The sequence below is a fragment of the Sander vitreus genome, chromosome 10, assembly GCF_031162955.1.
Source record: "Sander vitreus isolate 19-12246 chromosome 10, sanVit1, whole genome shotgun sequence".
Classification (NCBI taxonomy): Eukaryota; Metazoa; Chordata; class Actinopteri; order Perciformes; family Percidae; genus Sander; species Sander vitreus.
In genome coordinates, this window is record NC_135864.1 from 20,291,815 (window position 1) to 20,318,170 (window position 26,356).

General features: G+C 41.3%; 2 protein-coding genes across 3 annotated transcripts in view; one reads left to right on the plus strand and one right to left on the minus strand.

Annotated features, from left to right (window-relative positions):
* atrx (ATRX chromatin remodeler) overlaps window positions 1-1,888 on the plus strand; it is a 42,792-nt gene extending 40,904 nt beyond the window's left edge. For both annotated transcript variants that reach the window (XM_078260829.1, XM_078260830.1), the window contains one exon: window positions 249-1,888. In XM_078260829.1, the coding sequence (XP_078116955.1) occupies window positions 249-473 (225 nt within the window). In that variant the 3' untranslated portion in view covers window positions 474-1,888. The remainder of the gene's footprint in view (window positions 1-248) is intronic.
* Window positions 1,889-3,634: 1,746 nt separating this feature from the next.
* Window positions 3,635-10,202, minus strand: fgf16 (fibroblast growth factor 16). The gene is made up of 3 exons (XM_078261480.1): window positions 9,139-10,202; window positions 7,384-7,487; window positions 3,635-5,069 (listed from the first exon to the last, which is right to left on the minus strand). Exons 1-3 carry the CDS (start codon window positions 9,440-9,442, stop codon window positions 4,824-4,826), a joined length of 654 nt encoding a protein of 217 aa, XP_078117606.1. The 5' UTR covers window positions 9,443-10,202; the 3' UTR covers window positions 3,635-4,823.
* Between the last annotated feature and the right edge of the window lie 16,154 nt (window positions 10,203-26,356).

Genomic DNA, 26,356 nt, shown 5'->3' on the forward strand with positions numbered 1-26,356 from the left:
CCATTTTACTAGCAAATTAGGCTATTTTATTATGAAAACTAAATGGTAGTTAGAAGTATTTGTTCATTCACCCTTCAAGAACACTTAATAAGTTGTATAACCTAAATAATAATGAAAACAATGCGGTCTGTTCGACCAAGAAAGGGCAACAATTATATTCATAGTCACGTGTGAGGTTTTGGTTGTTCAGCTGGTACTTATTTAATTTAGTAGTTATTTTACCGGTCCCTCTGTTTGTGTCTGCCCAGCTGATGATGTACGTGCAGAAGCTGATCACCAACAGGAAGGTGCAGGAGCAGCAGATGGCCATGGCTAACCAGGCCAGCTACCTGAACCAGCTGGCCATGCAGAACGGCATGATGGGAGGTGCAGGGCTCAGCCAGATGGACCTGCTGGGGCTTTACCAGCAGCTCCACGGCCTAAACTCCCATCAAGGCATGGGCAAGAATCCTGGGCCCTCCAAGGGCCTGTAGGTCAGAGGGACTCTTCCTCACCCCCCACTCAGCCAGCCGGCTCCCAGTGGGCCAGTCCAAGTGAGGCCAAGTTCTCTGTAACAAACACACTGTGACACCACCGCTCAGAGCTCAAAGCAATCTGGTGCACCAAGCAGAGGGTGGAGTAGTTTTGAGACTAGGCTGCTGTCCACTGGGGCCTCAAGTGGGATAGACTCAGTTCTGCATTCTGTAGTTCACTAAGAGAAGGTGGAATATAATGTATAAATGACTGTGTGAAAGGAGTCTATTAGGAATTTCAACAGAAAAAATGTATATACCGCCTTAATGTTATTCAAGTTCTATATCTTCATTTTACATGTATTTAAAGAAACTAATTTCACCCCCAATGTTTTTAAGCATTGCATTGTTTTTCTCTTGAAAAATGGTTTCCTTATTATTTAAACTCGGTTTTTTATACTGTTTCAAATGCATAACTAAACCTGAGTGGGACCAGTGTCGTGGTGACAGGACTCTATTATGTAAAGCTCTACACGATTATTAGCCCCAGTAGATTCCTTTACCAATATCTAGCAAAGACGGCAGCTAATGGAGCTGCTAAGTCCTGCTCTTTTTGGGAGATAGAAGAAATTGATAAGTCGACAAAAACAGAAAAAAAATAAAGCCTTATATTCATTTCCTAAAAAAAAAACAAACAAAAAAAACTCTGTAAAGTTCTGAGATTTGAGATTTGTTGAGAATCTTTTCTATTATGCTTTTAAGTGTTTTTCATTAGTTGTTGCTAAACATGGTAATGGAATGCTTGTGTTGTTCAAAACTGCCTGCCGGTTCCTATGAACTTTTTGTAACATCATCCTCATTGTCACGTGTTGTCTAGCATAGCACTGTGCGTCCTGTTCATTGTTTATGTTCCACTTGTGTTGATCCCAAGCTTGGGTGAGTAACTGGGTCCCACAAAGCACAACCAGTTCAGCCAGATATCATAGGGCCCAAAATCTTTCCCTTTACTTTGTCAAAGTTTGAAGTATGTGTCTCATGGTGGATTTGGTAGAAAGAGTAAAGAAGGAAATCTTATTATATATCTGGCTGATTTGTGTCCTCTGCTTTGTGAGAAATGCCTTCTGGACACTAGTCTCACTAGGCAGGCCCCCAGACTATACCTGTATTCTACTTTGGCACATTTTTGCTTCTAATAGTTAAACTGGTGTAGCTGTTAATCGAGAGGAATATGTTCATTTCTCACAAAGAGATGTCTCTAGTTGACTCCTGTGTTTGCACAAGGTGTATTTCATAAATGTAGAGAAACTTTTTTGCCCTCCTCTAAGAATGTTCTTATGTTAGCAAATACACCAACATGATTTGCCATGAATCTGATCTGCTATTATCTTGATAAGTATTTAATATAACATTTAATAAAGTGACCAAAATGATGAGCACCTCCTTTGTTTGAATCATTTGTTTTTAAGGACTGAAACATTAACAAATAATATTGTATATAGTGCATTCCTTTGAATTTATAAAGGGGAATGTTGGTAGGAGATTTGGTGGTTCTGTTTAGTAAAACACTTACATGCACCTGCATGATAACCTATCTGAAGACTGACTGATGGTGGGTTTTTAAGGCTTAAACCAATTTTTATACCAATAATGTCTGATAACAAAATATAGGCATTTTATACCTTATTAGACAGATGAAAATGAGAATAAATCAGTGGAGAGAGCTGCAGAATGATATGCAGCAAAGGTCCCGCGCCAGACTTGAATCAGGGACATTGTAGTATGTGGTCAGTTTCTTAAACCATCTGATGACCAGAATATAGACACACAATTCAAAAAATGTATTTTGCAGGAAATTTGAGCAGTAAAATGAAATTGCCAGTGCTCTCTGGAGGGCTAACTATATAACTGGTAATGGTGTAGATTTATCTTACCTTCAAACAGAGCCAGGTGAGCTGTTCCCCCTGCTTCCAGTCTTTATGCTAAGCTAACAGTCTCCTGGCTCCAGCTTCATATTTATGGTGCAGGTATGAGAGTGGTATCGATCTTCTCATCTAATTCTCAGCATGAAAGCTAAGCATATTTCCAAAAATGTAGTACTATTCATTTAACAGTTGGAAAGCAGATAGCTGACACATGCTGATGCACTGCCCCTGTATTTCACACCCACAGCACTTAGTGCCTTTGGTCCCACACTCTTCTCCTTTCAATCTTTCATCTATTTTTCCCTCTCCCGGTATTGTTTTCATTTCTCAGTCTGCCAGGGTTTTCCCCTGCATGTCTTTGACTTTTCCATTCCCTTCCCCCCCAGGGGAGCTTGCTCTCACAGCTTACAAATATCTGCCAGTGGAGAAACATTACAACTATTGCAGATGTTGAAATGTTGATCCCATCCCCTCTCAGCCCTAGATTACCACCACTCCAGGTTTGCGGCACATCCCTGCTGGTTCTCTGCAGCAGGCAGCTGTTTCTGTCCATTGAAAGGCTGCAGACTACACCATAGTGGGGTCTGTGAGGCCCCCGCAATGAACAACCAATCACTGCTTTAAATCCATGCTGATGTGTAAAGCCAATTAGGAGCCGGGATCCAGTTGCATAAGGAATCCGATTTTGTACGGTGGATGTAGGCTGACTAAGACCTTATGGAGACAGAGAGGGCCTGTGCACATTACTTTGTAAAGGGTTTATGAGGGCAAATTGGCATGGGATTGTATCGTGTTCTCCTCTGGGAGAAAAATCTGTGGTATGTTTTAACCTCCATCTTTTGGACAGCAGGACAAAATGCCATGCAGTCATTGCTTTTAAAAACAACATTTAAGGTATTTTATTAATAATGAGTGTGCGGCATAATAATGGTCTTCCATCAAGTTATCTTACATCAGCAAAGCCTAAATCGTTTGTGTCCAGACAAAGGAAAGCTACCTTTTAATGTTGCTAAGATGGGTCTGTTCATTATCAGGTAAAAACCACAAATGTAAATCATGGTGGCCCTGGAGGAAAAGCTAATAAGAGAGTCAATAAGAGTCGACCTCTGGGGACCATGAATGTCTACTAGGTTGTTGAGATATTCAAGTCTGGACCAATCTCCGACTGATCGACATTGTCCTCCTGCTAACCATCAGGCTAGCATGGCTAAAAAATAAAAAGAAAGAAAGGCAACATTCACATAGATTCTACATCTGGTTTTAATTGGTACATCAGATTTTTATCAAAGCAAAAATAGTCTCTCACAATGAGTTCTCGATAGCAGGACAATTTTATTGTCATGATCATTGCAGTTGTTTTGAGTGTGTGTAATTTCAGTAGAATCTACAGTCCAGATAACTTCAAGTTCATTACAAAATAAAGTCTTTGCAATAAATAAATATATAGATTTATATTTATACTTTATATGTAGAAAATAAATATATTGTACATCTCATAAATAGGATCACCCATATGTACACCTCAGCTGCTTGCATTTTTAGTAATGTTCCTCACACTTTGAACATTACAAGTCACCATCCTTTAAAAAAAGCCCATCACAATTCTTTACAACCACAGTCAGAGAAGTGCTTTTGTCCCGAGCTTAATCACTTGTTTTGCATACAATTCCTACAAGAGGCCGCTTGATATTTTATTTAAATGTGATGAATGAGATCATTAGAATCAAATGATTAAATGGGAGAGTAAGTGAGCCTACAGCTGGGACTGGGGATGTGCAGTAAGTGCTCTTTCATCTATCACACATTCATCTTAAAGATTGTATTCCCCTCTTTCATCTTTGATTTTGAACACGACTTAATCAAACTTCAGTTTGCCTTTTAACAGTTTGATCTCTGCCTCGCAGACGTTCTTCTTCTTTAGTACCTGACTATCCCCAACCTGTCACTTGCGTCACATGCGTGCAACACATCGTTTCCTCTTCTCCGATCTCTGTGTATGTGGAATGTTCCCTTTCTTACATTTAACTGTGTATAGTGCATGCCAAATGCACAATGTGATGTCTGCAGTGCTTCCCGTCATTTTGAGCTCCTGAAAGTCTTATCTCATAGTCAACCATTCATTTCAGTATCTACGCATTTATCTCCAAAAAGTGGTTATTGAGAAAACATGGCACCTGATTTGATCACCCCACAGCTGGGCAGTCATGCAGGCCTTCTCCGTCCACGTCCATGCAGTGGTTTTACAAGATCACTTTCCTGCCGACATCCAGGAACATGCACAATGTTTATGTCAGTGCTTGGCAGTGGGCCAAGGCGCAAACACAGTGATCTCAGGGGGAGCTGAGGGTAAACAGTTCTGTACCAGGTCCAAAATATCCACAACACCCCCTCTCTCTTGTTTTATGTCTATTCCTCCAAATGTAACCAGTTCTCCAAGTGTAAGCACTGGTCACCTGTACTGGAATAAGTCCCTGTATGCCTGAGGGATCTTTTCAATCTCCACTGGCCTGGGTAAGAAGTGGGTGAGTTTCTGGTGTTTTTTAGTCCTGTTGCCCTCCCTGGGCGAGCCGTCTTTGTTTAAGGCAACGTAGTAGAAGCGTCCCGTGTCTGTGTGCTTGTACAGAGTTGAAGCGTAGGTGTTGTACCAGTTCTCCTCAAACTGCTCCCTGAACACACATTCTGCTGTCAGCTTCTTCTGCCGGAGAGAAAACAGCACATCAGTCATATGCTAAAGTCCTGATCACACGACATTTGCAACAGAAACATGATTAAAAGCAGCTGAGATTGAAATGGGTGATGCCACTTTCCATGCCGATTCCTGATGTGCTAGTTTATGTATTTCATTACCTATTCTGGACTGCATGTGAAAGCTGAGTGAACCAGTAGGATCTCATTAAGGCAGGTGCTCATTATGACAAAAGTGGGGAAGTCATTATGAGGTGCTTTCCACTTTACGCCCCACACTCATTCCTAAGACCTGTTAACCTCTAGTTGTGAATGGAGAATTGTTTCCCTCCCGTGATGCAACAAGAACAGCGAGCAGGCGTACAATCTTCCCTCGCTCTCTGACTTTGTTACACACACACACACACACACACACACACACACACACACACACACACACACACACACACACACACACACACACACACACACACACACACACAGCCTCTCTCAAAGCCTTGGTCTTTACTGACAGCGCAGCATGAGCGATGGCTGCGGGTTCAGCAGGTGAGAGTGTGCTGGCTGAGTGAGTGTGTGGGAACAATGAGAGACATCAGGGCTAGAGCTACTCTGCTGCCAAGAACAGTCAGTCATGCAGCAAGAGGGTCGAAACTCAGTGGAGTCAGGGGTATCACTGAAGGCCAAATGTGAACCCTATTCAAGGGTGTCACTATATCTCCCACTCTTCCTCCATGACACTCTGACTTCGTTTTTTGGCTATTAGGAGGTGGCTTCTCTACACAGCAAGATAAATGTTCGTGATCAGTCAGTCTCTGCCTTTAACACACGTTACAGTTTTAGCAAGTGTTTGTGCAATAGTCTCGGTTTTTATTCCAGCAGCAATTTTGTTGATTGGCTGTCAGGCTCTGCTTGGCTGCGGCTATGTGGTGGAGCTGTTGTCTGTAAACACAGCCCTGAGGGCACATGACTGGGCCAGCTCCATCCTAATACACACACACACACACACACACACACACACACACACACACACACGCCCCCACACACACACACGCACCCATACACACACACACACACACACACACACACAAACCTCATCGGATCAAAAGCTTGTCAAGGTCTGGCAGTTGTGGGACGGAAGCACCCTTCTACCTGTTCCCCTCCCCCTTCCACCTCCTGGCCTCTCAGCTCCAGACAGATGTGTCTACATCGCTCCCTCTCTCAGTCAGGTGACTCAGTCAGGTGTGCAATTACCCCCCCCCCCACAAATCACTGCCTCCCACCCTCACCCACCCCCCTCCCCCAGGGTCAAAGCTTCAGGAAGCCAGACTCTGATAGCACACAGTAACAATATCTGCACTTTCAACATAATGGCGTTGCTTAAAAAGTAGCCTCTGTTTGAAATGTTCAGAGCCAGGGGGAGTCTGAGCCCTGAGAGGCCCTCAGGTAATGCCCTGGGACACCTGATACAGGTAACCCTCACATACTTCCCCTTGAGTGTCTTATCTCTTCCATTTCCTCTCTCTATGTCTCCAGATACCAACCGCATATCAGAGAAAGTCAGCCAGGATGAAAAAAACTAAAACAAACCTAAATGTTCTCTAGATACTACATTTACTGTGGAGAAGCACAATATATTTAACACTGCAGTCCGAACTTGAGCCCAGCTGTGTACAGAGAGGTGATCTCCACCAAATTCAACACGCAGCACACATCCAAAGTGACTCCAAACATTTCTGTCTCCACTTTGGGAAAAATATGTAAATATTTCTGCATATCTCAACACTAAATGAAGAGGTTGGTTTGCTCTCTAAAGCTGCAAATTCTGCTTTTCCTTGAATCCCTTCACATGGGAAACAATAAAGAACAATGAACAAATATGTTAAGTTTCTAATATTGTTTTCTTTGCCACTGCCAGACGGTGTTGCTTTTGGTCATTATTTATTGAGTCTATTGTCTTTATTAATTACTCTGGTCCCCATATTGCAGAAAAGGGAAGTATGTGACAGAGAGTGTGAGACTCTGTAAAAGAAACATACTTGTTTTGTCTCACTGTGGTTTTCCCATCTGCCACGTACAGGAACCTTGATAACAAACAGGCTCTCAGATTGCTCCTGAAAACGTATTTTTGATAGCTCAGTACTGACGTGTATTGTAAAAAAAAAAAGGAAAGACAAAAAAGGTTCATTTTCTGAGAGTGGCTGGAAAATAGTGCATTCCGTAAAACAAGTAACGTGTGTTCGAGTGCCAGACTTGTTGTGAATGAGACCCTGGGCTGCATGGCGAGGGCGGGGTTGTAAATGAAAAGAAGAGGTTTTTCGACTCACCGACCCATAGAGCTCTCCTTTCTCATTCATGCCGAGGTAGAGTCCAGCGTCCACCCCTCTGATGCTGACCAGACCCACTGCCAGACTGATGAACTCCAGGATACCTGAGGTCAAACAATGCACACACGATGCACAAAAAACAGTCAGGGAAGCCCACAAGCAAACCACCCCCTCCCCAGCAAGTGGCCTCCATTTGTGTGACAGCAGACCAGTCAAAATATGCATCAGTTAACTGGTTTTGGGAGCTTTATTTTTGCTTTGGTAGTTTACTGCTCCTCCTGTCATGTGGCTTTATAGTCACTATTATTCCAAATGTTCAAAGGAAAAAAAACTGCTTGCATCTCCATTCTACTATTGAAAAAAATGTTGTTTTAAGATCACTACATAACTTATTTTGTCTTTGATTACAGCAGAAAAGACACATGTATGGCCTGGATGCACCAGATAAAGATTTCTTTGATTTTTTTTATCTTGCTTTTAAAAAAAGTCTAAAGTGCACACATCACTCATTAAATCGTAAGCGGCTGTGGTGTCTATAAATGTGTGCATCCTGTCTTTGGGACTTCCCACTAGCTACTAATACAGACTGAGAAGTCACTTTTATGAAGCTGAGATGTGGGTAAGTTGTTTAGTGGGCTGCTGCTGACTCACTTGGCAGTTACTGTAAAGTGTGACTTCAAAGGCAGGGGAACAACCGGTACAATGAAACGTTGTTGTGATGCAGAGGTTAGCCAGAGAAGATCCAGCTGGCTGTGCTGACTGGCAGAGGCCAGCTTACAGCCACCTGGTCCCCATCTCCCCGACCTCATCTGCTGCCAGAGGATGACAGAGAAGATCCCTCTAATTTTTTTGTGGGGCTAGGAGTGTGTTTCATATCCCTCTAATCAAAGCCATATCTTCCATGCAGTTCTGCAAAGACCTTGCATTTTATAACTAAGTGAAGCCAGAAACAAACACGCGGACCACCCATCCCTGTAAACCGGCTTGTTTTGGCTTAAGTCTGAACATTAAACCTTCCCTGAATTCCGCAGTGGTCATGCTTTAATTTAGGGTTATTCCGCTCTTTCCGCAGCGAGTGCACCTGTGCGATGACTGCATGGATATGAGGCGCGAGACATGTGCGTATCTGCCCTCTGACCTCATTTGTTTATCGTTCTCCCGCGAGCCGCACCTCGCTCCATTTACATCAATGGTACCAAATCTTCAGAGCTGCGGGCGCGCGCAAGTTGTTGCTGTGACTGCGAGACGCGCACGCGTTGCTTGTTTGCGGCTGAGGAGAGACACCTGCCCCCACGCGCAGCGGGGATTGCCAGAAAAAGGTGTGTGGCTCTGCTTTCCTGCGCGCCAGGTGACAGTGACGCACGAATGAGTTTTCACTGGGGATGTGCGTCAGGAAAAAGCCTCTTAATTAAACGCACTTCATCCAGTTTTAGAATGACAGCGGTGAAAATGATCTTAAGTGATAGTAGGCTACAAGATATATCGCATGGCAAAACTGTAATTAAATGTTATACTATTGATAATTGCTTTCCTCGAGATTACCGGAGGCCATAGTTCATCCCTTTTATTTTATACCTCTCTAACCGTGACTGTATATAATAAACTGTTGATGGTTAATTGGTACTATTAAACGGAAGGCACATTTGTGTCAGTTGAGGCAGACACACTATATATAGTCAAGGCAAGTCATATATGACATAATCTTCAATAGTTCGAATTTCTCAGATTTAGAACAAGTTAAAGAAATAGTCTCACCAAATCTGCTGTGATCCTGTCTTGTCCCATGCACAGTCCCATTGGGGATTATCTCCAGCTGAAAGCCGGTCCTGCAGTAGAGTTGCCGCCGCCTCAGGATCCCTTTGAGGTGCCCGAAATCCGTCGGCGACCCCCGCTGCAGCCTCCCTTCAATCTGCCCAAGGCGCTCATTCAAGCCCACTGGAGACTCCGGTAGGGGCATATTCCCGAGTGCAGGAAAGCTTTGTAAATCCAAGTCGAGTGTCCCCAGAAAACTCCCGACCTCTGCCATTGTGTGCACAGCTGTCAAATTAAGCGAAGGCATTTAAAATGTTCGGTGACTCAAGGAGGGAGAAAAGTTTACACAAGTCCAAAGCGTACCCAGCGCGCCGTGTTCCTCCAAAGTCAGCAGCGTCCTTTCAGGTTATTGATCGTCCTTTGCTATAATCATCAGTTTGATATCTCTGTTTATCAGATGGAAAGACTCTATTATATACATACTCCCCACGTATTCTCACATTGGATATTCAAACACAAGCCACGCCTGGCTGGCATCCCTTCTTACGCGCATCAGTTTCCTCACTGAATGTGCACTTTCAGTCCAACTTTTACCACTGATGATGCCGCTGTCTACAGTTTTTTTTTTTTTGTCACTGCCCTCTTAGAAAGCTGTATCTATCTTCCGACCAAGCAAATCCAAGTCCAGAAGTATCTTCTCATAGCTCCCGTGCTCCTGATTGTGGTCCGACGCTGTCTGATAAAACCACATCGCCCATCCTGGCGCAGGGAACTCTGGCAACAGTTCGTGGTGCATTAAAATGCGACACAGATGCAGAAGCAAAGATCATCATTGTTCAAACACAAATGACAGCTGGCACAAAGCCGAAAAGCTACTTTTATCATAAACTGTAAAAACCACTCCACCACAAAGGCAATCCATAATTTACTGGCTGTTTTTTTTGGTCACACCATAGCCTCTCCTTGAAACAAAAAAAAGAAGGAAAAGAAGGGAGAACCACAAAGCATCAGGCGAAAGTTCCCCCCCCCCCACAAGATTATCTAAATAACCTGGGCACAATCTCAGATCAATCCAACCTCCTGCACAAGTGTCAGTGCCAACCACTGGACGTTTTCATGAGAGCTTTTTCTCCACCTCCTTGTTGGAAGCAGGTGCTTCCTCGCCCCTCTGCACAACGTTTGCAATGTGCTCCACAAACCAGCAGCTTAACCACTTGTACTACTGACAAGGAAGGGAAAAAAAGGGAAAATACAAATCCTGATGACGTGTAGTATCAAATGTGACTGCTGCAGAGATTGTATGAACCTCTGGAGTCATCAGAGGTTCTGTTAGATTTAGAATTTCTTTTAAAACCTCTTCAACATTAATCTTTCAAAATGTTGATTTCCCCAACTGACTTTTGTGCAACGTTTTAAATAAGCCTCTGCCTCTCCACAAGAGTTCTGCTGCTTAGTAATTATGTAACTACATGAAACAGGAGAGAAATCACCACACACTGTGAAAAGAAAGATACAAAGGTATCTATTTAACTACTTAACTGTCATAATTCACAACAAATGTCCTTCCTGGACTAGCACTAGTGGTGGAGAAAGTATTCAGATCCTTTAATTTAGTAAAAGTAGCAATACATACATGCATTATTAAAAATAAATAAAAACGAACTACTGTAAAAGTCCTGCATTCAACATTTTTACTCAAGTAGTAGAAAAAGGTAATCGTTATGCAAAAAAAAGAGGCATTCATGTGTACTGAAAGTAGCATATTTCTGTTGAGGTAGTGCTAATTTGCACTTTTATTAATTTGTTTTTTTAAGATGTTCACATTTTATGGATGTAAAATCATAATCTGTAAAACACTGAGTAACTATTGCAGTCAAATATATAAAGTGGCATTACATTTGAATACTCAAGTAAAGTACAATCAAAGCAAGTACATTGATTGAGTAAATGTACTTAGTTACTTCACATCTCATGTCAGCTGAAGCCAAAGTTCCTCCTCTGATGTCAAACAGTTTGATATTTCAGGTGCACAGTGAGCTTCGCCACCATACACATGAAAGGGAACGCAGAGAAAGCCACAACGTGAATAATGAAGAATAGGTGTAATTTATGATTGAATGGGGATTTTACATCTCTTCTGTGCACAGTGGGGCAACGGGTCCCAACTTGTGGCTTCTCAGAAAAAAAATATATAAACCGCAGCTGTTTAGTGAAGACTTTATTTCTGTGTGAGGATCGAAATGAAAACAAACTCCAGGAGTGTTTTAATTAGTTCACTGTTCTTGAGATATCAGTGACAGCAGGACAGGTGGGAGGGGAAGGCGTGATTACATCAATAACACCGTTTAACTATTAGGCATGTTATTTTAGACCTCCTTCAAGCTGTTTTCGGAAACCCCCGTCTTGAGGGGGAGTTCTCTCCTCAGAGCTGCTCATCACAAGCAGCAGCAGCAGCTTCCCTGTAGAGAAATGGGAGTTATGACGCTTCCATGAATGGTGACAAATAGGACGCTAAAATTAACCAAAGTCTGTATGATTGTTTTGATGTCACCGTAAGGCTTTGATAAATTTCCGAGCTTCTTGTTTTTGGCTAATTCATCAACTTTTGTGGTGGCGGTGCAATTTATTTGGAGGCAGATGTGACTGGCTCTGAGAGCTCCTCTGAGTGAGATACAGTATGATTGACCCTCCAAAGCACGCAGGCCTTTTTCACTGCTACTAATTATGCCACTATAAATCTTACGGGTGTGTCATGGCTGCATTGAAGTCAGAGGAGGGACAGTGGCTTTCAGCTGGTGTGGGATATGAAAAGTAGTGGGGGTGATGAATGCCCATGGGCCTCTGCTTGATGAATTGGGCAAGGGGTTGACGAGGAGTCAGGGATGGTCAGGCTTTGTGCGAACAGACACCAGGACCCTCGCTGCAGAAGAGGATGAAAGGAGGATTCGTCTCAGCTAAAGGGTGGAAGGAGAGGGATTAAAGAAAAGAGAGATGGCGAGAAAGAAAGAAAGAAAGAAAGAAAGAAAGAAAGAAAGAAAGAAAGAAAGGGATTGAGCAACTGAAACAGAGTAATAGAAAATTGAAAGGAAACACCCAACCTCCGTTTCTTCCCTCCTCATGAGCATGTTCTGACTTTCGCTTACTGTCCATCTCTTGTGTACAAAACTGAAATCAATCTTACAGGCTATTAAGTGTTAGAATAAAAATCTAGAGGTGGTAAATTTTGATTTCATTTCTTTTTTTTTTTGGTAGCTATTAGAGCTACATCTGTTGCTGGTCAGCTATATTTTATAGTTGACATGGCAGATTTATGGCTGCAGACACACAAAAAAAAAAAAAAAAAATCCAGAGTTAAAATGTTCCCATATGCTGAGAACCTGCAGAGGATATAGAAATGAAGATAATGACCTTCAGTGCATGGCTGCAGCTTTGAAGTTGCTCTCCTGTGAGTCACAGCCAGAGAGTCAAGATTAAAAAATGAAGTTAACTTACAGCAGGAATTGGGGGCTAATAAGTACCTCACCTGTTTATTTGGATGAGACAAACTTCATATGTGTCCTCTTCAGAGGGGTGAGCAAAGGTCAGTATGTTGTACAGACTGAGGTGGGTTTGATTCGATTATGGAGCATGCTGGAGATGCTTGTTTGTATCTGTAGAGTCCTTGTTGAAGTTAAAGTAATATTTTTGGGGAAATATGCTTTCTTGCTGAGAGTTAGATGAGAACACGATAGCACTCTCATGGCTGTATGGTAAATATGAAGCTACAGCCAGCAGCCGGTTAGCTTAGCTTAGCATAAAGACTGAAAACAGGGGGAAACAGCTAGTTCAGTCAGAAGGTAACAAAATCTTCCTACCAGCATCTCTAAAGCTCACTGATTAGAACATCATAACTCTTGAGAAGAGCTGGTAGAAAACCAACACAGATTTTTTTTGTACGTATTAAACAAATAAAACATAATGGGAAAAGTGCTGGTAGATCTATTTTTTTGCCTTTGGGCTATCTGTTTCCCTCTGTTTCCAGTCTTTACGCTAAGCTAAGCTAACTAACTGTTGGCGGTAGCTTCCTTTTTGACAGACAAACATGAGAGTGGTATTGATCTTCTTATCTAACTCTCAGCAAGAATGTATTTCACAAAATGTCAAGCAATCCCTTCTGTGATGTTGCCTTTTATTTTTGCAGATTCCTCAACAAGATGCTCAAGAAATGTTGGCCTCTGCATGTAAAGAATGTAAAAGTCCTGAAACAGAGGCCCCCTTCCTCTCATACTAGTTATAGGGTAACCAGTTGCAGCCTCCCTCTACTGTGATGGATGCCTAGTTTAGAAGAAGGCCTCCTGCTGCTTCTGATGGCTCACACATAATCATCCGATCTGGGATCAGGTTCCTCGAACCCCTCTTAACCTCAGCCAAGTGAGGGCATGAAAAAAATGTCTGACTCAATGTCAGCGGCTATTAGGTATGAGCCCTTGTATCTCATACCACTCGGTTAACAAGGCGACTAAAGGGGTCAGACCCCTGTGTTTCCTGGCTAGCAAAGCAGCACAACCAAGTGTAAGGACTGTTGAGTGTAGCTGCAGAGCAGAGCTACAAACTCCCAGTGAGAGAGAGGAGAGAGGACATCATCTGTTCTTATTTTACCTTTTGTCAAGCAGCATGTGGAAAATGATCTTCACTGTGAGTTATTTGCAGAGCTGGATTCCGTGTTATTTCATTCCCTAGCAGAGACATAACAGAGAGGGTCTCCTCTTTCACGCAGGTGGTCCTTCGGCCTTGTTCAAGGGCGCTGTGTGCGCAGGGGCAGGGGTGGGAGGGTACGTGGGGGGGGACGACACAGACAGATGCATGCGAATTTAGGTAATGGTGTAACATTTCAGCGCCTGCTTTCCTTGGCCACCCCATGTAAAGATAGTGTTAATTAATTAGTTTGCTTTGCTTTCAAGCACTAACGAATGGAGCCCTCCGGGTTTTGAGAAGCCACTAGTATGCAAGGAACACAGTCTAAAACCAACATTTGTTGTACAAATTGCTTGCATATGTTCTTGGGAGAGGGAAAAAAGATCCTTGTCATGACACACCAACAGAGATGTCCCACTATTTTTTTTTTTTTTACTCAAAGGGAAAACCTTGGTAGGAATATTTTAAGTTTGTCTCCAACATTTTGGTTTAGCAGTTAATTATCCGTAATCCAAACTTGTGGTTTTGCTGTTTTCATTAGTCGGCTGACTTAAATATAAACTGGAACCCTAAATGCTGTATTTTATGGTGTAAACGTCCTACTTATCCATGATATAAGTAGTTTTTTTGAATTTTTTTTTTAACTTTTTACTCGCTGATTCTTCTGGTCATTACCACAGCCACTGATTCATCAATGGATTTACCTATTTAGGATTGTACTGCCTAATGAGTCTAATAGTCTGCTCGTGCTTCATGATTGACAAGCTGAAAGGAGCCCTCACTATCTGAGCGATGTTCCACCTGTCCATCCACACTGATGACTGAGGTGCGGTGTAATAACATCAATAACAGCTCGACTTGTGTTACTCAGCTCTGCAAAGGCTGCGGTCTGATGTTAGTGAGTGTATATGCGTGATCATGATCCTGTCTGATGAGGGAACAGGCCCTCAGAGCGAGACTATTATTCTTACAACAACACAGAGCAGGAATCTACCCTCAAACAGATGTTAGGAGCCCTTTGTAGAGCCTTTGGCACGGAGCCCAACCCTACCTATCTGCACAGCTATTTACATGGCAATCCAGCTGCTCAGTTTCTTTTTCTCCTTCTCTCTCTTTCTTTCACCCTCCCTTACCCTCTCAACCCGTGTCTTTACATTTACATTTCCCCCCCTCTCTCTCTTCCTCCCTCCTTCTCCCCCCTCACTGTTTGAAATAAAATACCCCCTCACATATAAACTTTGATCAATCAAACGTACTAATTTGTTTAGCTGAGGAGACAGTGACATACTGATGCAGGTTCAGTTACACAGAGATGAAAAAGGCCAGGCGTCCCGTATCTCAGAATATCTCGGTGCTGACGCAAACCTTTACCCCACACTTTATATTTAGTCTTTCCCTTTCACAGAAAAGACAAATATATCCCAAAAATGTCTACCTGCTACGCTGACTTATTGTCCCCTCTTGTCCAAGCAGATGTGGGAGGGAAGGATTTATAATGATAACCGTTCCTGGAATCAGAGTTTATATTTGCTTTCTCACTAATCTTATGAGGTGATATAAAATGCTGTGCACTTTTATATTAGCCAGCATGGTCTTTGATATGTGCGTAGCTGGAGGAAAGTCATTTGTTAAAGTAATTTATTTAATTTGATTTAACTCATCTATCAGGTTCAGAGTACTTAAGGGACTGTAGAGAAATTATAGGACTAGGGAGATGGGCTGAATGTTTCTCTTTATAAAAAAAGAAAGGCCGTCCCCATGTTTATACATTTTTCTTTGGACCTCCTCTTGAGTAAGAGAAATATTCGACACAACCCTCTTACTGTATGAAAGGGTATAGTTATTTTGACCACTGATTACTAAACTTGTATCATGAATTTAAGATAACCATGCTAATGGAGCAATCATTTTCACATATACTTTTTTTTTTAATTTTGGACAACCCTCCCCTCAGCAAAAACAAAAAATACGAACGCGCCCCCTTTTCTGACCCTTTCCTTTCCTAAAATGTATGAAAGTATGTATATAAATTTTGCACAGTCCCTAAGAACAGAAGCCAAATTGAGGTTGCTAGAAACAGTGAAAGAAGTCTGCATAGACTATATTTATCCACTCATTTAGGACGAGTTCCTAAATGTGTAGCCCTGTGTGGTTTGGACACTTTTTGTTGACTTTATTGTCATTTTCATAATGCTTAGGGTTTAATAACAGTCACAATGGCTAAAACTATGCAAAATAGCACAGAGCTTTTGAGCTCAGAGAAGAGGGTGGACGTGGTCCTCATTAGCATGCAGCTCAATGGCAGCATTATCATAAGCTGATAATTAGACAGGCAACCTTCATGTAAACAAAAGGCAGTGAAATCGAAGTCCGCTGGGGCCCTGAAGCTGGCCGGCTCGTCAGTAGAGGGTGCTGATGTTTTCCCCTTTCATAGCCCAGCCAACATCTCAGATTGCTTAGGAATCATGCAATGTCACGCTATGACAAATGGAGATACATTAGTTAATTAAAGAGGGGAGTTCAGAGCACGGTGACGCAGATTGTTCTTATTTTTTTGCTTTCACTCTTAAACATTCCTTCGTGTCACGATACAAAGGCAGAGTCCAACTCGCTGACTCTCCTGGCGTGATTGGATGAGTTCTTTCTCAGTTTCTGTAATCAAAGCTGCTGCAACTTCTGACGTAGTTTTGCTGTTATTCTCTACGGTGCTGTTGACTTAAGTGAACAGTCAGATCTGGTATATTAGGGGAGGTAATTTACTGTCTAGAGTGATTTACAGTTTGGGGTGATTGTGGGCCTATGCATGTGAATGCTTAAAGTTTGTTTACCAAATAGGATTAGCAGAAGGCATGTCTTTCGCATGCTCATTGATATTAAACAGTTCCTCCACCAGAGACGTTTTAATTGACTTAAAGTTATTTTTGGCAAATGACGAAACGCCAAAGGAACTAATGGGGGCAGCAGCTTCATTATTGATGATTTGTAGTGGGAGGCTAAAATGGAAAAGAAAGCACAGAAACCCACTGTTTTCATCTGAAGTCTTTGACTTCTCCGTCTTTGATGTCGTGGGGGCGAATAGTTGTTCGGTTGAGACAGTCTCTCCACTGCCAGAAACAAGGCTGGAGGCTGAGACAGGTGCACTGCGTTCATCACATCCTGATGGAGGAGACTGAGGGCCAAGATGTTGTTCTCAACATATTGGAAGTGTTTGTTAACAGATGGAGACATGTGCTGGCAAATGTTACCTTACTTTGTCCAGAAAGAGGGGAGAGAAAAGGGATGGGGTGGAAAGCAAGGTTTCATTTCCAATGGCACGAAGGACATTGAATAGAATAGACAGAAAGAAAGATATAGATAAGAAGGAAATCACTCTAGATTTCATTTTAAAATTTTGCATGTCCAAATATTGCGATTAAATATAATACATAGTAGTAAGAGCAACTTCAAAAACCTCTTGTGTTCTAACTGTCAATCTAGTCTGATAGAAAATGGTTGAGACTTTGTTTATTCCCAGGTTTCGACTATAATACCCAGCTGCAAATTGTGCAAAACCACAAGCAGGTTAAGGATTTTCCCTGAGGAAATCTTTTTTTATCCAACGTCTGTCATACTTCTCAAGCACGTCTTAGTCGCATATGTTCTTCCCCAGTCCACTCCTCTATCTGTGTTTGTATCACAGCTTTATTTCTCTTGTAAGGTCATGCAGCTACAGCTGGCATCAATATGGCAGGGCTTTTTTTTCTGTCTGAGTCCAGCGCTGGAAAGTTATATTCATAGGGCTAATCAGTTTAAAAGATAATGAAAACAGAGATTGTTTACAGAGATTAGGCCCTTGGAAATGGAGTAATCAGTGCTTTGAAAGGGCATTGACAGCGGTGGGCTGGATTACTGTCTGTAGAAACTGAGCAACGCCGCTCTAACTCTCCATCTCTAACAAGCTCTCAGAGCCTGATGTCATCACAGATAGAAGATAGAGTACATTATCCTCCATTCCTCTCCATTTGCTTCTCTTTGCTGGAATGAAATTACTCAACATTTAACAGACGGGACACCTGTCAGCCAGATGTGTTTGAGTAATGAACAAAGTGTAGGATGAAGTAAGAGTTTTGACAAAAATGTCCACAGAAAAATTAATCATAGGCTTAATTCCTCAGCTCACATTGTTTAATACGCTGTATGATTTATATGACAAAGAATTGATTTATTTCATAGCAGATATGCTGGATTACTGTAGGAAAGTCACCAATTCAAGCCCCTTGGAACATATTTCATGCTTTCATAAGCATATGGATGATATACTTATTTTGATAAAAACTGCATTAATACAGGCCAGCCATTGTATGTTTTTTCCCCCTCTAGAAGGTACAGTAGGTTTTAATTTGTGTGGCTTATATAGTGTTGTTTGTTGGCCGAGCTATTCGATCTGGTTCCCACTTTATTGATTGGAGAGACACATGGGGCCCCAGTTTAATTGGGGAGGGGTTCCATAAGAGCTCACCCCAGAAAAGCCATGAAAGTAATTATCAGTATCTCAGATCTCATCCACTAAGGGGGGAACATATGTTTAGGATTTGGACTTATACAGGGTTGCCCCCCTCAGCAGCCAAACACGACTTGTATCCTTTCGTAAACTAGGCGCGCAGGGCGAGTACACATGTAGCAACATGTCTTCTGACAGAAAAAAAGATCTGGTAGAAAGATAGATGAAGGGTTTATGTCCAAGATGTGCCGGGACAAGAGGTAGAACAGCTTGTTTTTTGGCTCACGATTTGACTCAACATTTGGCTGTTTTCTTCTAGTTATTGATGGAAAGATCTTTTTTTGCTCCAGTATATGCGACCATTTGCTGTAAAATATACAAATGTAAAAGATAATTTATGAACAATCAGAATACATAAAACCAAAACCAATGGTACTTGGTGGCTTTGTTTGCTCTGTGACTGATCAGGAAGACTTTAGGGAAGTGATCCTTTTGGAGAGAAGAGGATGGGCGTTAATCTTTTGTCTCAGTCTGAGTCCACTTTTGGCGACGAGGCACTGTCAGTTGAGCAGCCCAGTGAGGCTAACCCCTGGCCCTCCGCCTCTGACCCCTGGGGGAATCTTTATCCTGATCAGAATACAGGGCAGAAACCTCCTATAAAGTCACACAATAAAGTGAAACAGAGACTTCTTTGGAGAGGCTAAGGGGACAGATCACCATATAAATGTAATTTATCTTCCGAGATTCTACTTTTACTGATCAAGCTGTCCTATTCTGCCTACACGATACCTTTCTGTACTTCTACAAAGACACAAGCATGAACTTTTTTTTTTTTTCTGTTGGTGCTGCTGCTGTCACATTTTAAGCCATCTTAAGACTGATGTAAAGGTTTGGGTTTGTAAAGCCCTGCATGTATTCCAGAGGTATCCATTAGTGTAATGCCGTTGTTTAGGAATTCTGGCTGTTTGATTGCGAAGGAGACCCTGACAGTGTACTTGACAAACAGTCGGCTGATCCATTTCCTTCCCAAAGGAGAATGACAGGGGGCTGCCTTTGCTGCGAGTGGCCCCACTGTGTGCCTATAAGAGCTGAAAGTTGGGTGGTCCGTCCATCAACGGCAGATTTGGGGTTAGGCCTGAGAAAAGCAGCTCACCCATATCAGTTTCAAAGAGTGAAACCCTAAGAGCCGGCCGCTCTCTGCCCGCTGCAGCCTTATATGCACAAAGACACCTGTTGTTCGACTCTCATACAAAGCCTTAATCAATCTAGGTGTTTGCAGCCAAACAAACACAAATGCCATCTTGTATTCAGTTTGTGAAGTTTTATGTGATTAAAAAACTGTACATGTTTGTGTTCTGCTTTTGGCCAGTTGCAGCGGTTGGATAACAATGCCAAAACACTGATTACACACAATTTTTAACATCAGGCCTTGCAATATTTAAAGCTATTTGAGCCAGATATGAATTTCCATTTACTGTCAGTCTGCAACATGAATGAGACAGTAATGCAGTGCTAAGCTGTAGGTCGCTCATAGTAACAGTAACAGTAACAGTAAGGTAAAACATTTTCTGAACAAGCTGAAACTTCAGCGCTGCAGGACACCAGGATGCAACTCCCAAAGAAAAGGAGTCTTCCAACAACTTTCTGGCTGCTCCATCCCTGTGGTCCATGCTGAACAAGCCGAGGATGTGTCAAAGATGTAATTTCTTTCTTGTAACACACCGGGTAAATTATTTCTGAGTCAGCAAGCGAAGCCAAGCTGAGATGATATTTGCTCGTTGCTATTACAAAGACACTATGGTGCTTTGTTCATGGCTACTTGTCCCTCTTACTTCTTACTTGTTATGAGAAATTACATGTTCAGTAATATAATTGATTATCTTCGGACAACATTGGTTCATTGTGTTTTTACTCGGGGAGGGGGCAGCGACTAGGCGTCGCTGCCTTTGTGAAGGCCAACGATGAAATTTGTATTCAAGTCAAAGAAATTGAACCCAAATTGTGTTTGGCTTAAAAAAAGCATTAAATACATAAAAAAATAAAATAAACATCAGTTAAAGTTTTGTTGGGTTTTGCAGATCTATGCTATGTCCAAACTAGACAATTGAAAAATTGCTATTAAGTTTGCAGTAAGAGCATCCATTAGAAACATTTATCTCAATAAATAGGGGGTTGTAGTTCACAATTAAACTTTGTTCTTCCCTCTGGCTGGTGTAAACAATTTCATATACAGCACAACTATGAAACAACAGTGACAGGAAAGTTTAAAGAGTGTCAAAGAGAAGTTTGCGTTTTTAGGTTATTTTTTATTGCCCTAGTTTACGTTAAAAAAGCCTAATCTAACTCCCGCTGGCTGTACGTCTGATGCTATTTAATCCAGTAGTTAAACAGGGGACAATTAAGAGAGACTGAAGATTGTTGAGGAAAGATGGGATTGGTTTCTACCTAAATCTTTCCAGTAGAGGGGAGGCAGATATGAATAGCAGTGGTAATTTGATGAGGCGCTGCCTCTCTTTGGGATCACACACTGAGAGAAGGCCTTGTTTATGTGCCAAATGGATTTATGGAATCAAATAGGAGTTTTCATTTCCTTGTTTGAGTCGACGTGCAGGGGATTAGAAGGGAAAAAATGTGGGCAAAGATAAAAGTAGTTATCAGACACACCGTGCTGGAACAAAGGCTCTTTGGTTTACCTGCAGGTTGCCGATTTTCCATTTGGCTTTGAACAGTGTCTTTATGGTGCACTATTCAAACCATGATTAACTGAAAAGAAGTTTGGTTTAGTTTATTTATCTGCACAGGTAACAAAACACAGAAAAACCCCACAATATATGAATTATAAAAAAACAATTGAGCTGGTAAGACCCAAACTGATTTATAAAATGACTTTTCACCGAAAATACACAAATCAACTGAAATTAAATGCAATAAATCAATAGATCATGAGAGTGTAATTGATTATAATCATGAAAAGTGTTCTGTGTCTGCTCATTACTGCTACAAATACTGTTCTGCTGATGATAAGATTTTGCATCTGAATTCTTCCAGGGTTCAGAACAAATAACTAAATTTAGCAACTAGCAGAACATTCTACCTTTAAACAGAGTTTCTAATCTTTTTTGCTAAACTAAGCTATAACCATACAAACAATCTTTTCATTTAAAGTGCTCATATTATGCTCATTTTCAGGTTCATGATTGTATTTTGAGGTTGTACCAGAATAGGTTTACATTTTCAAAAAACATCATATTTTTGCAGTGTTTTGCCATTGAGAACGAGGTTAGCGCTAGCATGCTAGCGGTTAGCCCCCTCGTTTCGGCCAGTGACGTAGAAAACCCTGCAGATTTTGAACAGCTCACCCGGAGACTGAAGGCAGGTTACATTCAGAAACCCGTATCTCACTCAAAATAGCATGGATGTTTTTTTTTTCCAAGTTTGTATGCGTGTAGAAACACCAGAGACACAAAATAACACCCCAAATCCCAGAAAAAGTGTTTTTTTTTCATAATATGGGCACTTTAACTTGGTAAGTATATTTCCCAGTATGTCGAACTATTAAACTGTGGCCTAATAAATAATAATAAAGATGCAAATATTTAAGACTGTTAAGTAGTGAATGTGTGTTTTAAACAGCGCTGCCCCTTTGGCCTTTTCTCTGTGGTTAGGGACCGTTCGGTATTTATGGAATGGACCACCGGAGGAAAATAGGGGAGGGTCATGTCTTTTTATTCTTTGCTGAGGGGAGGGTCATCCAACATTTTTCAGTCCAGAGGGGGGGTCACCCAACTTTTGTATTCATGAAACAGCAACATTTCAAAGTGGCTTGTTTGGTGCATATTTTTCCATGTAGCTCTTAGTCTCTGCCCTCCTTCGCTACCAGATGGGTCTGATCCATGAGTTTGCTGGGGGGCAGGGGGAGCTGCCCCCCTGGTGGCTGAAACAAATAATTGCATTGTTTAAAAAATGAGTGGAATAATTACGTCTGACATGATCAGATATTTTATAAATATCTTAAATAACACAAAACAACTAAGTGGTGGTAGGTAATACATCAGATTTCATATACTGCTTTAGTAAAAAAAAGTATTACCTGGCTGACAATGGGAGCAGCAGGACGTAAAAAACGAAAATGACTTTTGTACTATGTCTGGACATCTTACCGTGCCAAGGTTGCAATAAAGGTTTCCTAAATGCCACATTTGATGTCAGCTTACTAATTGATTGCGGGTTTTGTGTAGATTTGGACTTTTATACATTTATTCCACTTTGTTTAAACGGCGAAGTGGAGGAAGCCTAGTGACGAGTCCATAGTAACCAGTTTGTGTGTTGAATGTTACCCAGAGTGCCTTGCTGAATGGTCTCAATATTTTATTGTTTTATTTCATGTGAATACTAGTTTACTAGAGGAGTAACTTAGTATTTGAAGTAATGCAGTAATGCAGGAAATGTGCATTTAGTTTCCATGCTTATTTTGTTGTTTGTCTACTGAAATGGCTACCACACCATAACAGAGGAGTGTGATGTGTCAGATGAGAATGCAGAGGTTTAGTCACCTATGTCCTGGCTGTAAAAAAAACAATGGGAATCTGTATATATTTGCCAAGTGCAAACCAGTACAGAAGTTATTGATAAATTGTTGGGGGAGGGTCATGCCTTTTTTCCAAATCGTTTTGGAGGGTTATAGACATTTTTTTACTGGCGAGGGGAGGGTCATGTCTTTTTTGGCTAAAGGTCCCAAGACTCCTCCGGTGGCCCCTTAAATAAATAACGAACAGTCCCTTAAAGACATCTTTAGTCTATTTTACAATGCAGAGTTGGAATCAAACCCTCACTCTGACTGCCCTTTGTGGTTCCAGGGGGCGCAGGTTCAAATCTGTCAGTGGGAAGAGACAGCAGCTATTTCCTTTGAACACTCTAACACACTCTAATTTAAGGCATATAGTTGAACAGTTAAGTACATGTGTATGTTTTCTGCTTTTTGCATGCTTGCGTGTTTGTGAGCATATTTGCTTTTTCAAACTTGAAATGACATTCAAATTCACAAGTGAATGGGTCCATCCGCCCTTTTTACGTTCTGAAAGTCTGACAACATCCCTCTTAAATCATTCTCTGATATCATCAACTTCATTTGATGTTTCCAAAAAGTTAAATCAATATCGCAGCGTACACAATATCAGCTCGCTGCCAGCCACACCAAATTGGATATGAAACTTTGCTGGCTATCGCAGACCAAAACAGCAACTTCATGGAGGAAATATGGAACAATTTGTCAAGGCATTGTGTGTTTTTTTTACTTTAAACATGCTCTTATTGGCTTTTGCGTGTGAGGCACAAGTGAGGTTATTAATTATCACAGTCTCTCAGCTCTAGTAAAGGCAACAGCTGCATTTCATAGAGGACTTGCAGGCAGCTTTGTATATAAAGAGAGGGACAGAAATAGACTTTACGCCTCAGAGTGATGGGTTTTTCACAAACTGCTATCAGAGAGCTGGAGTGACTGAGAGAAAAAGAGATAATGAATCTTGATGAAGCACCTGATTGATTAACATTTACTTGTATTTACTACTTCTTTAGAAATTCATTGTGCATAACTTGTTTCCCTACCAGAGCCCCGTGTCTAATTGACCAATAGTTAAAGTTCCAGTCCAGACACTTTTTAAAGTATGTAAAAATACTCTATGATTCATATTTTGTATAACATGGTTTTGTCTGAAAAGGGGCTGGAAGCACATCTGCTCGTTCTCCCTTATTGAGGAATTCTGGATCTATGAATATTCAAATATACAAATATCCAGGGTGCGATTTGTGAAAAAAAGCAGAGTGGGAGATGTTTTTTGATCATTCATAACCAAACAACACATGCAATAATTTAATCCCCCTTCCAATACCATGGATATAGTGCCATTCGGCCAGCCACACCAGCGCTGGAAGTGGGGTCTGCAGCTTTTGCTTGGCAATAACCTTACACTTATAAACAAAGCAGTTCCAGAGAGCATTTGGGTCAGTCACCTATGCGTTTTCCGACTTTATTTGATGGGAAGTAAAGTATACGAACTGACCCGACTCACACGACGTGAACAAACCTCCGATTTGGTTAGACTCTCATGGGAAAGCTAATAAATTGTTTTGTTTTGTTTTAGCAACAAAGCTAACAACAGAAAACGTTAATGGATGGTCAGTGGATAAAATATGGACAACAAGACTATCAATACTGGACCTATGAGTATGGATTTATTATTCACAAGTCCCCGAAAAGGTGAAGAAGTTTTGTAATCATACAGTGGCTTGCATAAGTTTACACACCCATGCTAAAGTTGACTAAAAAGAGGAATAAAAAAAAAATCTTTTGGAAATTGATCTTAATGCGTTAATCAAAAAAAATAGGAAACATCCAACCTTTAAGAACACAATTTTCTTTGTGAATGAATAATGTATCGTAAATAAATAAATGTTCTTCCTTAAAATACAGGAGGCATAAGTATACACACCCCTATGTTAAATTCCCATAGAAGCAGGCAGATTTTTATTTTTAAAGGCCAGTTATTTCATGGATCCAGGATACTATGCATCCTGATAAAGTTCCCTTGGCCTTTGGAATTAACATAGCCCCACATCATCACATACCCTTCACCATACCTAGAGACTGGCATGGGGTACTTTCCATAAGATCATCTCTCAATGCAAATCAAACCAGCTATTAGGCTAACTGAAATAAAACCATGCCAGTCTCTAGGCAAGACAAGCTCGGTCTCAGAGGGTTTAAGCGCATGCACTTAACGTTATAATAAGGTGACCAGATTTCTCAAATGAAAACCAGGAACAATTTGAGTTGGCTAAATTGGCTTGAACAGGCCTATCCGATGTTCTTAACTATTAAAGAAAATGGGGACAATTCCAATAATGTAATTTGACCATTGTAACTGTAATAAAGATGTGCAGAAATAGGCCTACTAGCCTAACAATTTTTTAAGGCCTAAAAACTTACATTTTAAAAGAAAGTGACTAATGTAAAACCATATGTAGCCTATTGGATACAGTACTAAAGAAAATGGAAAGACAAAGATCATGTTCATTAAAGCTGCTCTAAAATAGGCCTACAATTTTACCAAACCCATAGCAGCACAAAGCAGAATTCCTACAATTAAGCAGGGCAGTGTTGAGTGTATGTAGACTGTATAAAAAAGACCTGAGAGAGCAAGCGGCAAACGAGCGTGACTCTTTTAACACTTTACTCAAAATAGCAAGGCTTGCTATGTGTTTTTAACGTACATTTAAAAACGGGGACGTCTGGTCATCATGGACCTAAGCTGGTCACATTAGTAAGGCAGCCCCCCCCCGGGTAAAATACGTTCCCACGCGGCTGGTCAGCCATGCCAAAACATTTATTTTACACATCGTGGTGTCAACATAAAACACAGCGCTTTCAAGCCGGAGAGCGGAGTTCACTTTGTGACAAAACCAAACTACCTTCACCCAGGAAACGCTCTGTCGTTCCTCAGGAGTGTTTTAATCCAAACCACAATCGTTTTGCTAAACTTAATTAACTAGTCGTTTTGGTGCTGAAACTTAACTGTCATTGCTGCATGACGCTCAGTTTGTCTGGCTAAACTCAACCATGGACCCTGAAAGGACCGCTGCAGGTTTCAGGTTTCTTTTCCGGCATTTGCATATTTGACAGTGATTGGCTTTCAAATTTGTGCCATACCAAATCTCTGGTAGCTACGTTGAATCTCAGATTTTAGGAAAGTGCACCGATATCTCCCCCTTCGGTAGATGAATGTGAAAACACCTCTTTAGTGACAAACTTTGCAAAATATATATTGTCAGTATTATAGTCAAGGTAGACATTTAAGGGACATAAACATAAGAAAAACACATTTTGGAGTGGAGGGGATCTTTAAACTGTACTACCCTGTAGTTACTGTTGCTACAACTGTCAAGCTTTACTGGCTGAAATGACAAATTTTACTGGCAGATTTTATCAGCTGTATACCGGTAGCTAGTTAATTAAGCTGACGTTAGCTCCATGAGTATGTTGAAAACACTGTGACCGTCTGACTTCTTAAT